Source organism: Necator americanus, chromosome I (genome assembly GCF_031761385.1).
Source record: "Necator americanus strain Aroian chromosome I, whole genome shotgun sequence".
NCBI lineage: Eukaryota > Metazoa > Nematoda > Chromadorea > Rhabditida > Ancylostomatidae > Necator > Necator americanus.
The window spans coordinates 28,013,880-28,027,282 of NC_087371.1; the positions used below are offsets into that span (position 1 = coordinate 28,013,880).

Genomic DNA, 13,403 nt, shown 5'->3' on the forward strand with positions numbered 1-13,403 from the left:
ATGGAATAGAGCCCTACGGCGAATGAGAACAGTCTGCAACAATTTGAGAATGTGTCCTGTACAGCTCCAGTATTCATTTACCTATCCGAAATCACTTACAAGTGAATCTAGGATTGAAATAAAAATGAACTAGAATGGATATATGTAATCACGGGTTAAATACCAGGTAAAGAAAGAATTATTAAATGTGTTGTAGTTATTGATGCTGACAACGGACTCCGCCCTCTTCGTGACCCTGATGGTCGTCGTGGCGTGAACGGCTCATCGCGATCTCACTTAGCTCGAAGACCTCATCATCGTCCCCAACCAAGCATTCGCCTGACAAGAACACATATAGGAAGCAGAAGATCTAGAAAGCTCCTTTCACTCACTTTTGCCAGGAAGAAGATCATGAAGCTTCCGCCGAGCTTCTGGCGTCAGCTTATCTGGAAATACGACACGGAATTGCAGAATAAGATCACCCTGAAAAGGAGAATATGGTGTACTTTACATATCCAAAAAACCAACACACTGTTGATACTTTATCTGCCGATAAATTAAAGGTACACTGAACCAACAGACTGCTTCCACCAAACTTTAGTGTAAAATGGAAAAGAATACCGATTGCTGATTTGTCTTTGCTCATTATTCCAAGGTTATATGTGGTAAAATTTTAGCCACTTGGAAAGTTTGTAGAAATGCGTAAGTTTTTACCCAAATCCACTCCCAGACAATATTTCATCAACAGTGATAAATCAAGAGTGAAAAGTGAAAATATACAAGGTGAACGAATTTAATTTCAACCAAGAAAAAAAAAATGAGAAGATGAAACTGCCTAGTAATTTCTTGATCCTACCTTTCCAGGGAATAAGTTAGGATTTAAATGAAGATATCTAATGAAAAGCAATTAAAATGGCGTTTAATGCTGATAAAAATGATATCACTTTTCCCCATCCAACTTACGTTAAAGGCATCACCCCACGAATCTGAGGTGGTGCAGATTTCAGGTGGAGTATTCGTATACGGGATGGGAGACTACGGAGAGGAAGGTGATTCCGTCCATTTCTTACTAATTGCCGTAAAAAAAGGCCCGAAAGGTGCGGCGCCGCACAAGACTGGCGCGCTCCAATCGAACCTCTTGTACAAAATGGTGCGCCAAAACGAATGAAGCCGTATCTTCTGGGCCGTTTTTACGGCAATTAGGAAGAAATGGACGGAATCACCCCCCTCTCCGTAGTCTCCCATCCTGTATACAAATTCTCCACCTGAAATCTGCACCACTTCAGATTCGTGGCGTGATGCCTTTAATGCAACATCGCCATCAGTATGAAATAATGCTCAACTAGCAATTGGTAAATAATAGATACCAATAACGCATAAATTACAAAGGCTAAGAATGTAAAAAAAAACCAACCTTCTCTGTGGGATTCCTTCGATGTGGCATACCCTCTCCAAAAATAACCCGCATATCCGAGTGCTTGATCACTTCGCCTAGAAACATTTCAATGAACAATGTATATCGAGACAGTTAAATTAAGTTTTATTGCGAGAGTAGAAATTTCAGTAAAATCAAACGGAACCTTCTTCACTTCAACTGCTTCAAAAGTAAAAGCTAACGCGGTGAACAAACATCACTGCTGCGCCTCATGAAAAAAGATGCCTCAGAGAGTAAATAAATGAAGCTTTTTTTGCTTTTTCTTATGATTACTGAAAGTCTCTTATAAACTGCACCCAATATCGGATCGTAGCTTTAAGTTAATTTTGACGGAGATCCTTGACATACATGAATCTTTTATCCGTCAAAAAGGTCGGGCAACTACCCTAGTCAACTACTCAAATCCCCTAATCGTTCTCGAAAACTACATGGGAACCGCTTTATTTTTTCGAAGCACGTTAAAACGCGCCACCCTTGTGCGCGTGCCGCGCCACTGAGCGACCAGTCGAAAACCATTCAGGTCTCATCAGCAGCCTATTCAAGGAAAACAAATGAATATGCTGCTAAGAGAGGTGCAGCGTGTTGAAGCGTGCGTGATCACTCTCAGCTCTGAAGAATGGCGCTTCCCACGCCATTCTTCAGAGCTGAGAGTGATCACGCTCATACCCGTATTCCACAACCCGGACTATATCTATATTGTCCCGCAGAGAGTGTAACATCGCCAATTTGGTGGTATACCGCCTTTAAGATGAGCGCATACTCAACCAATATAACCTGCTCAATACGAACGTTTTTCTAGAACAAACATATTTGCAATTGATAACATACCTGGTAAAACGTTAAAATACAGAGTCCTATCATCTAAAGTTTTGATGACACGAGAAAATCCACACAATGCTTCAACCAGCTGCAAATGGGTAAAGGTGATCGAACGTTACACAACACACATCAGATAAAGAACATCACTTACCTGGATATCAATATTCATTATCAGGTTGTCATCTTTCCTGAAAAATGTGTGGTGATCCTGAAAAAAATATATTGTTCAATAAAGTAGATCTTGCCCTTAACTATTAACTAAGAACATGAATCGAGCAAACTAACTAAATCGGTTACCTTCTCATCGAGAACGATCACAATATCTCCAGGAGGAACATCGTGATCTTCATCTCCTCTTCCTTCAAACATGATCCTGTCGCCATCTTTCATACCTTTTTCTACATGAACTTCTAGAATTTCTTCCACTTTGCGCTGAAATTGAAAAAAAAAATTAGAGGAGATTGAAGGGGAACTCTAGTGAATATAACAGTGACGGCCATTTTAATTCTAAGCGTAGACACTTTGGTGAGAGAGACGATCGCACCAACGACACACTCCATCTAGCTCTCGAATGGACGTACACATTTGTGTCCGTAAAACAAAGAGAAAAATTTGTAAGACTTGAAAGAGCCAAATTTCTGGAGACATCGATAAAACCTTTTCCTTTGTACCGAGATACGTGAGAAAATGGACCCGACAAGGAGGTGAGATTAGGTCTCACGGTTCTAACGACTGTATGCTTGACAACTGTCGAATGCTGTGCCTGTTAAGTTTACCATTCAAAGACGACAGGAAAAAACTCAAGAAAAAATCCAAAATCAGCTCAGACGATCGATGTCGAAACAGCGGGGATCCCGATTCTTACACAAGAAGACTGTCCGAACTGGGTCATTTTTCATTATAACATCACAATTATCCTGCGTGCAACGTGAGCGCGCTTTTAAATTTTGCCCATGGAAGCTTTTGGAATGTTCTCTCAGATGATAGAATAATTAAACTCCTAAAATGAAGGGGATCTAGCTCATGGAGTGCAGCTCAATTGATGAGGATTCCTTCGCCAACCGTCAAAAAGCGATGGGGTCCTGTCACCAATCGTCCAAAAGTGAAGGGGTTCCTCCGCCAACCCTGCAGAAGTAAAGGGGTCCCTTCGATGACCGTCCAAAAATGAAGGCGGGTCGGCTGCGACTATCGCATCCATGCTTATTTCTTTCCACCTAAGACAGGGATTTGATAATTAGCTTCTGCACTTTAGAGCAACTCGCCGACAACAAGAGTACGAAATAATCCAACGACACAATAATTGAAAATCGCTAAAATTTCGTTCGCACTATCTACAAATAAGTGAAAGTACAAATTGGCTTTCTGCAATTTTCGCCTAGTTATGACTGCATTACATTCCTCACATTATTTTCGGTTATTTGTATTGTACGTAGCCTAAAACACATGGGAAATTGGAACAACAGCTCAGAAATAAAATGGAAAAACTGAACTTCTGTCCACCGCTGTCTCCCGAATCTAAATATAAATATATACCTTCTTTTGTCCTTGACATCCTTTACAACGATCTTTAGCTGGAATCACTTCGCCAGCTCCCTTACATGCAGAGCAAGGAGACTGAACTTGCTGGATCATTCCAGGTGCCAATTGCATCACTCTAAAACTCTCAAGAACTAAAGACTATAATTAACTCAGGGAAAAGCAGTAATTCACAACTACCTTATTATCATCCCTCTACCTTTGCAATCGCTGCATTTAACAACAGAACCGGCCACGCCACCAAGGCCTTTGCAGTCCGTACAGATGACTGTCCTAGTAACCTGTAGAAAAGCAAAGAGAAATTAAATTAAAAAATAAAGAAGAAAAGTTCTCTCGAAACGCACGCGGCAGCGAGAAGTTATATGCAGTTAGTCAAATTCGCACGCTTGCTTAGTTATGCTCCAAACATGTGGAAGAGCACCCGCTTCTACTTTACATAGTTTTTCACAGTGAACTTTTTGATTTTTTTGAATGACCTTAAAGCTGAGTACGGCTTGCTTGAAACATCGTTATTATTAAAAAAAATCTTCTGAAGCCTATTTTATCTGTGATTGAAAGAAACAGCATAATGTTGCCACGTCCTCTAGAATTTATGAGTTTTCTCTTTCTGAGAACAAAGCTGAAAAAAGTTACTTGAAAAGTGAATATGTCGATTTGCATCACGGCGCTATTATCAACCTAAATGAAACCTCCCCTGAGCAATACTACATAAAATTTTTTTTAGGAGAGAACAACAACTTTTCTGGGAGCATAGAATGCGCACTACCTACAAGATATATAGAAGTGGGACTACTATTAATAGCGCATAGTGTTCTTAAGCGCGGAACTGTTTCCCACCAATTTCGAATGGAAAAACGAGTGTGCAGATACCTTAAAGCTCATGTACCGAGTACCTGCTGCGCTCGAGAGTCACACAATTTATTTTGTTTATATAGGCATGAGATATAAGCAATAGGAATGAACACGACGAAACAACCAAAACAACCAATGTCATGGTATATGTAATCAGACAACGGTTGCTTTCTAATATCGGTGTTGTAGTGTATTATGCAAATGGAGAAACGATTGATATTTCGGCTCAGCTGTGTCGCTGTCGTTTTAGAATTTTATCATCATGGTGCTTTGTCAACTTTCGTAGATAAACACTTAAATTACAAGATATGTTTTTACTATCCAATTAGATACAAAAGCAGACGGTAGCTCATCAGGTAGCATCCGGAGAACGAGACCACCTTTTACAGCACTCCCTTTCCTTTTCATTTCCATTTCCAACGCCTACTTCTAAGTTCTCAATTGGGTGTTACTAAGCAACGTATACCGTCACGTTTACACTTTCGGCCGAGCCGATAGAAAAAAAAAGACAGAAGGAAGGAAAAACTGGAAAATGAAAACGCTATAGAGGGCAGAACCTTCGAATACTTGCCGCTGACGACACTAGTACGTGGCATGACTAAAGGAGGTTCTCCACCTCATAGCATTTCCTTTGATCTCGGCTTTCAGGCCCATTTCCAACGCCTACTTCTAATTTCTAGACTAGAGTCAGTCCGGTAACATACAGCATTCAGAACATGAGCTTTACATAGCAACAGTCTTGTTTGTGTATCGAAAATTGGTGAATACGGCAAATTAGAATCCGGTATGCCAAGTTTGACAAGTTCGGAACGAAACTTCTGCTAAACTAAAACACCTGTATAAAAGTAACTGCAAGAAGCAAAATCCACGTTTTGTCGTGCACATATAAAATTACTCCAGTGAAGAAACATTATAGAGTATTCTGAGTCCCAACCATAGATAAAGCCCGAATAAACCCGATACCGGACGAGAAGGAAATTAATTCCTTCTCCCAAGTAAATTGGATTAATTGCGAAGTGTAATTCCCAACACAGTTAAGGTGTCGACAAAGAGGTTGAGTCGAAACGAGGATAACTAGGCGACAAAACAAAAAAAAAACGTACAAGCAACACATCCTTACCTTGAGTTTCTTAGAAAATCCGTTGTATAGTTGTTCCAGAGAGACTTTCATTTGATGAACAGTAGGTCGAACACCGCGCTCTCTTTGACGTCTTCCTAAACTAGCATTTCATATCTCAAAAAAAAAAATCGCATTTATAACACTACAGAAAACTGAGCTCACCTCCCCCAAAGAACATATCGAAAACATCGAAAGGATTGTGGAATTCTCCACCACCGCCACCGCCTTGAAGCGCTTCCTCTCCACCTTGATCATATATTTGTCGTTTCTTTTCATCAGAGAGAACTTCATAAGCCTAAGAAACAGGAGGGGAGTATTTCTGAACAGATTAGCAAGAGAACTAATAAAAAAACAAAGAAATTCACATACATACATGCAGGATACTACAGTACCACACTTTGGTCGGGAGGATACTTTCCTCGCTTCTCACAGTACCCTTTATGTTTCTTAGTTTTGTCAGAAATCCACTTTTGAGAATGTTACTTTGGGGTTTCAATACGAAATTTGCTTCGAAATCCCACGTAAACGCGGAGTTCTTAGCAGATGCACCCCACCTTGATGGAAACACAAAGAAGATTCTGTTTCATGTCTTCTTATCATTTCTTAGGTTACTTCCCATTAGTGAAATATATTTATTTGCGAATGAACTCGAATTAACTAACCACTATTCCGAACATCTACAAAGAAAGAGGAACATTTTTGTATCAATCAGCCTTTCGAGAAGTGTGACCATCGTCCAGTGGACTTGTCCTTGGACGGATAAGCATGATGGAAAGGAACCCATCGGCAGTTCCTTTTCGCAACTTTTTCCGCTACCCAGTATTACTTTGAAAATTTCCTGGCAAAAACTCCGTACAACAGCAGTTCATTGTGGCCCTATTCGCTCGCCGGATAAACATCCCCATCGCTAGAGTAGCCGCATATACAGATATATACGCTGGAATCGCACCCAACTACGCTTATTTAGCTCCCACAGAGCATCTATGAAGCTGGCGGTTATCCTGGATGCGGCCGTGGCCGGCTGCGTTCGAGAATCGTTCGAATGATACTGAAACGATTTAGAATAAATCGGATTTGGAACAATTCGAAACACCAGCTATCACTCATGGACCGTCATCTTTCGAAGCATTAATTGTTGCGGATTGGTTGGTTATTCGAAAAAGCAGTCCGCTGAACAAATTGAAGCATTTACAACACATTGAACGCAACTATCTCAAAGTGAAACGAGCTGACTTCATTCATAGTAATACGTGCTGACTTCATTCGTGGTGAGACGAGCTGCGAATATTAATAGTATTCGCAGCTCGTCTCAGCAAGAATGAAGTCAGCACACCGCGAAATTGATGTTTGCATCTCTTCAGAAAAATGTAGGGCTAAGCTTTTAGATTATGAGTGTGTTCACGTTCAATTCCCCCCGGGTCGTCCTGAGAAACGGCATATGAAACGGCCTTCCTGGACGAGTTTTCCTATGAGGTACCTCATAACGCCATCTTTGTACACGCGCCGCGTCTGCGAGACGATAGTCAATCTATTCTCCAGAAGACTTCAAGTAAAACTAAGGCACAGGCTGCTGAATGAACCGGCGCGTGGACAAAGGTGGCTTTGAAAAGTGCATCGTAGGAAAAATAACACAAAAACAGTTTTCCATGGACTTTCTTAGGAGGAATAGAAGGATTCGACGTAAATTGCCCATACTCGCAATCTACACTTCTATGACTCTTATCTTCCCGTGCAGAGATCTCAACATTGCCAAATTCTCGGTGTGCTCCTTTTAAATATATGGAACATACGAAAACAAAACACCCAAGCTAATTTAACATCCAAACAAACATAGGCTATTCAAGGAATTTCCTAGAGTATATTTGTACTTTACACCTCAGAACATAGGCAAGTGCAGGGCAATCTAAAATTGGTTCGGCTGTTACTGCACGATCAATAGTTTGAAGGCAAAACTAAGGCACCAAAGTTTTTCATCCCTCCACCACAGCAACCTTCACTACCGGACAAATCTGTCCAGTATGTTAGTAGTCGGATCTCTCTGGGAGGGCAAAAATACTGACTTTATATATCGACAAAGTTCCCAGCCCTTGTATACGCAGGTACGTATACAGATATCCGTCCATGAATCTCAAATGATTCTAAATTAAAGTCGAATACGTTTGCGTATCCAAAACGGATCAACTAACTACGAGCTTTATCCTTTAGTCTTACTTTTGCAAAATTTAGTCAATATTGCTAGAGATAAATTAGGGCATCATTCTCTACTCTCCACGAAGAGAACTGTCGGGATAAATGTAGTTGAGAGGGGGATTGAGCGGTGGGGCGGGACTTAACTGGGTCTTAAGTTGTGGAAATAAATAACTAAGTCAGAAGACGTCTGAGGACCTAAGCATTAGTCCTAGAGGATCTATGACATGTAGGCTAAATCTACTAAAAGAAAAAAGGAAGATAGAGCTTCCAAAAATAAGGGTGCAGTTCAGTGCCCTACAACTACATTTTTCGCCGAATTGCCTTGCTACGAGTCGCGTGTAAATATGCAGCATTAGACATCCCTTGAGGAATACGAAGAAGAACATGGGGTGGGAAACTTCAAAGAAAGATTGAGAACGAGAACGCAAGTCAATCAATCCATCTACTTAAAGCGATCGGACCTTTGGAACGTCTGGAAACACTGAACTAGATCTGGGTGGAAATGTAGTTGAGGGAGGGGGACAATCAGTGGCGACCTTATTCCTGGAGTCTCTATCTCCCTCTCAATTCATTCCTTTCAAAGAATTCAAGCAGACGTTTCACTTTCACTTTCACATAAGATGAGTCACGGTTTAATAGGAATTTCACGCATTAATTACCTGAGATATCAACTTGAATTGCTCGCCACCTTCCGGATTTTTGTCAGGATGGTACTTCAGCGCCAATTTCCGGTAGGCCTTCTTAAGTTCACTGTCTGTTGCTGTAGGCGAGACGCCCAGGACGTCATAGTACTTTGTCTCCTTTACCATTTCCTGCCGATTATAAACCCGCTACGTGAGCTAGATGACCCTTAACATCACATACAAGCATGCAAATCACACATAGCACAGCAAGAAACCAGATGAGCAAGTAACAATTGAATCCAACTACGTTGCTAGGGAAAATGTTGAGAAAGAAAAGCAATTCTCATCGAAACGTCCCGAAGAGAAGCGTAATCCTCAGTTTTCGTGAAACGGAATGCGCTCGAAACCAGGTTCGCGAACGTTCGCTTCCTAAAGGGCCCATGGAAGTTGCTGTACTGTAGGTTATTGGAGCACGATAACCGCCGGCTTAAGTAATGGTGGTCTCGCTTGTGGGACCTGGAGTGCTGTTACGCTAGTAGAACATCAGAGATGTTTGATGTTTGATACGACGGCTCACTTTGCAGAAAGTTCAGAATTCATGGATTTTCTACGGTAATTGGCTGAGCGGTTGTGCATGGGAGAGGTATCTGCCTTCTGTTTTGTTTTCTAGATATTGTGCATGGTATAGAAAATGCATGGAGGTCTTATTTCTTTCTTATCTTATTGTTTCTTTTTTGTTTTCTCTTTTTACCTTATTCATGCCCAACAGAATTCCGTAGTCGACAGTAGAGATTTGAACCTTCGTTAAAGGCAGACTAAAACGAAGCTGACGTAGTTGTGTAACCTGCGAGAAGAGATAGAGCTTGGCTGTGTACGCTACGAAAATGAGCGTGATTCCGCTCAATTCCCTTCAGCCGTGCTGAAAGGCGTGGGAAACTGCGTTTGTCCCTACGAGGGGTGTGGAAACGACCCTGCGGACGCACCGCGTCCACGAGCGAACGGTCGAAGATCAGTGAGGTCTCTCCAGCAGTCTATTAATGTGAAGTCACCGAAGAGGTTGCTAAAGGTGCTGACGGAACGTTACAAGAGGGCGCGTTCTAACCCACGTCGTAGAAAGAAATGCCGTGATCACGCTGTTTTTCAGGACGTGTATGGGGAATTCAGTAGGGCCACGCTCATACTCTTAATCTACATACCGAACTCTATGTTTCCCCTCAAATTTCCCATCCACGTCAACTTCGTGCCTTTAACATTGGCATAGCAGCCAGCTGCCGCGGCGCTTCAATCCCTCCTGGTACGAGGTTGTACTGTGACATTTTGACGAAAACTGAATCCCATCATCTCTTGATCACCGCGCCCTAACTCCTCTCTCTCTCTTTCTCTGTCCTCCCCTTCTTGTTTCAGCTCTCTTTCCCTTCTATTCACTGCAAACAATTCTGAATTCAGATTTCTACAAAATGTCACAGATTCTTTTCTAAGATCATCATTTCTCGAAAAGACATTGTAACCTCAGTTTGTCCTGTCTGTTGGAATAATATTCTAGAGCTGTGCTGTGAAAGGTACCAGCTGTCGAGTCAGTAAAACTAGGTGCCGTTGCGCAAGTGGTTGTGCTTTAAAGACATCACTCCACGAATCTGGGGTGGCACGGATTTCCGGTGGAGTATTCGTATACGGGATCGTAGATTATTGAGAGAAGGGTGATTCCGTTCATTTTTCCTAATTGCCGTAGAAAACGACCCGGAAGATACGGCTTCGAGCGTTCCGGCGCACTATTTTCTACAATGAGTTCGACTGGAGCGCGCCAGCCTTGTGCGCGCGCCGCATCTTCCGGGCCGCTTTTTACGGAAATTAGGAAGAAGTGGACGGAATAAGCGGTATGTCGGATCTAGCGCGTGAGATCGAAGGGAGCTTCGCTAGTAGCACCTATCGCCGCAGTTCGCGATGGTCCATTCGCTAGCTCCACCCCGCCACTCTAAGCGCAGCTGTTTACGCAACCGTTTTACGCAGTTTTGACCCGACTATATGATGTGGATGCTCCCCCCATTGCATGTGTACAAAGATTGCCTTCAAGAGGGATTGGGCTGAATATGGTTTTTTTAAATTATTGACGCACTGAACACACAGACGCTAGCCTCTTATTACGTAAAATACGATCTTGGATCCATGAAGAAATTTCGAACCGAGGTTGCGATGAAAAGCTGTAACTGAAAGACAATATGTGACGAAACTAACGATGTTAGAATGTCCGGAGGCAAAAATAGAGTTGAGTTTGTAGATTGCGAGTTTTAGGGTGGCCTCATTCAATTCCTCATAATCGTCGAGATCGAGAAACGGCATGGGAACGGCCTTTATTCCTACGATGCACGTTAGAACGGGCCACGTTTGCGCACCTCCGCGAGTAAAACTTCGAAAATCAATCAGGTCTCCTCAGTATATCCAAGTAAAGCCAGCGAATAGGCGGCTGTGGAACCTGCACGTGTGTAAGTAAAGGTGGTGCATTCTAACGAATTGAGCAAGGTCAATTAGGGCCCACTCGTAATCTACATACAGAACTCCGTGTTCTCCCTTAGGTTTTCATACTGCGTCAATTTCATGATAAAAGAAAGAGAGGAAAACGATTTTGGAGTTACATGATCAGGAAAGGCGAGCTATGTAAATAAGTAATTATGTGGAAATTTCAAATCTTTTTTTTTTTGGCAGTTATGGAAACAGCCTCCATTCTCTCTCAGTGGAGAAGTCATTTTTTCACCAACTTGCTCTGTTGGAACTTTTTCTTGTGGACATCAGAGTCGGAACATTAGTTTTCGCGCAGCGGGTCTTCGGAGTCGAAACTTTAGGTTTATAAGCACTTACATGCATGAAAGTATTCGTGACCTTATTATCTACTAATTGTTCACGTCGAAAGGCAGGCCTATGTATGTTAACCCCAGTAGAAATCGTTGAGTAAATGTGACTTTCTTTTCTTTCGAAGTCGATTACTCTTCTTGGCAAATGTCACGTTACAGTGTATGTCAATTTAGGTTTTGTGAACTGGCTCCGAGTGATCCCATCATCATTCGCGTGAATCAAATGAAGATCTTTGAAGAACAAAATTTGCAAGTGCTTTCTCGAAACACCGAGAACAAACTGAGAAAATCCATATATTATTTTTTAACAATCCCACTACTTTGTCCTTTGCTAATGAACACGAATCGCATCAGTAGAGCATAGCTAATAGCTATACTTACTTAAAGGTATCACCCCACGAATCTGAGGTGGTACGGATTTGAGGAGGAGTATTTGTATACGGGATCGTAGATTATGGAGAAATGAGTGATTCCGTCCATTTATTGCTAATTGGGCGTAAAAAAACGGCAGGGAAGATGCGGCGTGTGCTCACGGCTGGCGCGGCGGAACGCTCGAAGCCATATCGTCCGGGCCGTTTTTTACGGCAATTAGGAAGAAATGAACGGAATCACCCCCTCTCCTTAATCTACGATCCTGTATACGAATACTCCACCTGAAATCCGTACCAGCCTTCAGAAGCATCACCCCACGAATCTGACGTGATATGGGTTTCTGATGGTCAACTATCCCGGATCATAGATTGCAGAAACGAGTGAGATCGCGCTCATTTCTTCCTAATCGCCATAAAAAACGGTCCGGAAGATGCGTCTTCGAGCGTTCCGGGGCACTATTTTCTACGACGAGTTCTATTGAAACGCGCCACCTTTGTCCGCCCGCTGCATGTTCCGGGCCGTTCTTTTACTACGATTAGAAAGAAATGGACGAAATCACCATTTTCCCTACAATCTTCGACCCCGTATAATCCCGTATAGGCATAACCCACCTGAAACCTGTACCATCCCAAATTCGTGGGGTGATGCCTTTAATCGGCAGGCTGCTGCTCTCGATTGACGTGGTTACTCACATCTTCGCTGAGGCGTATCGTCTTTGGACATAGCTCTGATCAACCTTTTCGATTCAGAGCAAGAGCTCACCCAGAATTCATCCATTTGTCAGTGTCCTATATCCTGTGGGAATTGGGGTCCAGCGTATCGACACCTAGTGATCCTAGTACCTCAAGTCGACAGTGTGCGGCAGTTTAGTGTAACGAACGGAGAGTTGTTATCAGAGATTCTACGCTCCCTCTAAGTTTTCAACCTATTTGGGTTGGGCTTCGGCGCTGTGCTGGACAAGAGCACTTTTCTGCAATATCTGGGTATCCTCGGCCATCTGTCTGCTCCATTTATACTCACAGGTGCTATAGCCGGAGCCGGTTCTCCGACCTCCTTCACTTTTGTATGGTTGGAAAAGGAATCCTTATCACTTGAGCTGCACCCCATAAGCTAGCCCTCTTCACTTGAGGATGGTCCGGCTCCTCCCTATTGCACCCATGATCGTCACCATAACGTCCGGTCAACCTCTTCGGTGGGTTATCTCGATGAAGTCAAACTTCATTTTTCACATAATCACAGAGGAGAGGATTCTCTAGTAAGAATATTTTAAAAAGGTAGCGCTGCTTTAACCACTCTTTTCGACTTTTCTTTCGGTTTCGTCACCGTGATCATCTCCTGGCTCTGATATCATTTCTCTTGCATAAAGATGTTTTGGAAGCCTCTGGGAAATCGTAGGAAAGATTGTGATAGTAGGTATAGTTGAGTCAGAACGATATAGAGCAGCGCGGCGGAGCACAGCGGTTAGGTGGGACCCTCACCACTCATCGCTGCGGTTCGCTTTGGTTCCACCTCTATGCGAACCACTACAGTAAGATCCAAACGACAAAAGAAGGACGGTGCTATTCACGTACGCGGCTTCTCTCGAGGCGGTGCGGTGGAGCGTAGCGGTTATGCGCGCATTGGAACCATTG

General features: G+C 42.7%; 2 protein-coding genes across 2 annotated transcripts; both read right to left on the reverse strand.

Annotated features, from left to right (window-relative positions):
- Nucleotides 1-196: 196 nt before the first annotated feature.
- On the reverse strand, nucleotides 197-8,740 carry RB195_007095 (uncharacterized protein; the record flags this gene model as incomplete). The annotated part of the gene is made up of 11 exons (XM_013445192.2): nucleotides 197-318; nucleotides 372-462; nucleotides 1,394-1,470; nucleotides 2,243-2,321; nucleotides 2,385-2,441; nucleotides 2,531-2,665; nucleotides 3,767-3,887; nucleotides 3,950-4,050; nucleotides 5,742-5,836; nucleotides 5,904-6,036; nucleotides 8,591-8,740. 11 exons carry the CDS (start codon nucleotides 8,738-8,740, stop codon nucleotides 197-199), a joined length of 1,161 nt encoding a protein of 386 aa, XP_013300646.2.
- A 10-nt stretch (nucleotides 8,741-8,750) lies between these two features.
- On the reverse strand, nucleotides 8,751-10,891 carry RB195_007096 (uncharacterized protein; the record flags this gene model as incomplete). Its single annotated transcript, XM_064180530.1, has 3 exons — nucleotides 8,751-8,780; nucleotides 9,306-9,398; nucleotides 10,787-10,891. The coding sequence occupies 3 exons, from the start codon at nucleotides 10,889-10,891 to the stop codon at nucleotides 8,751-8,753; spliced, it is 228 nt and encodes a 75-aa protein (XP_064037394.1).
- Between the last annotated feature and the right edge of the window lie 2,512 nt (nucleotides 10,892-13,403).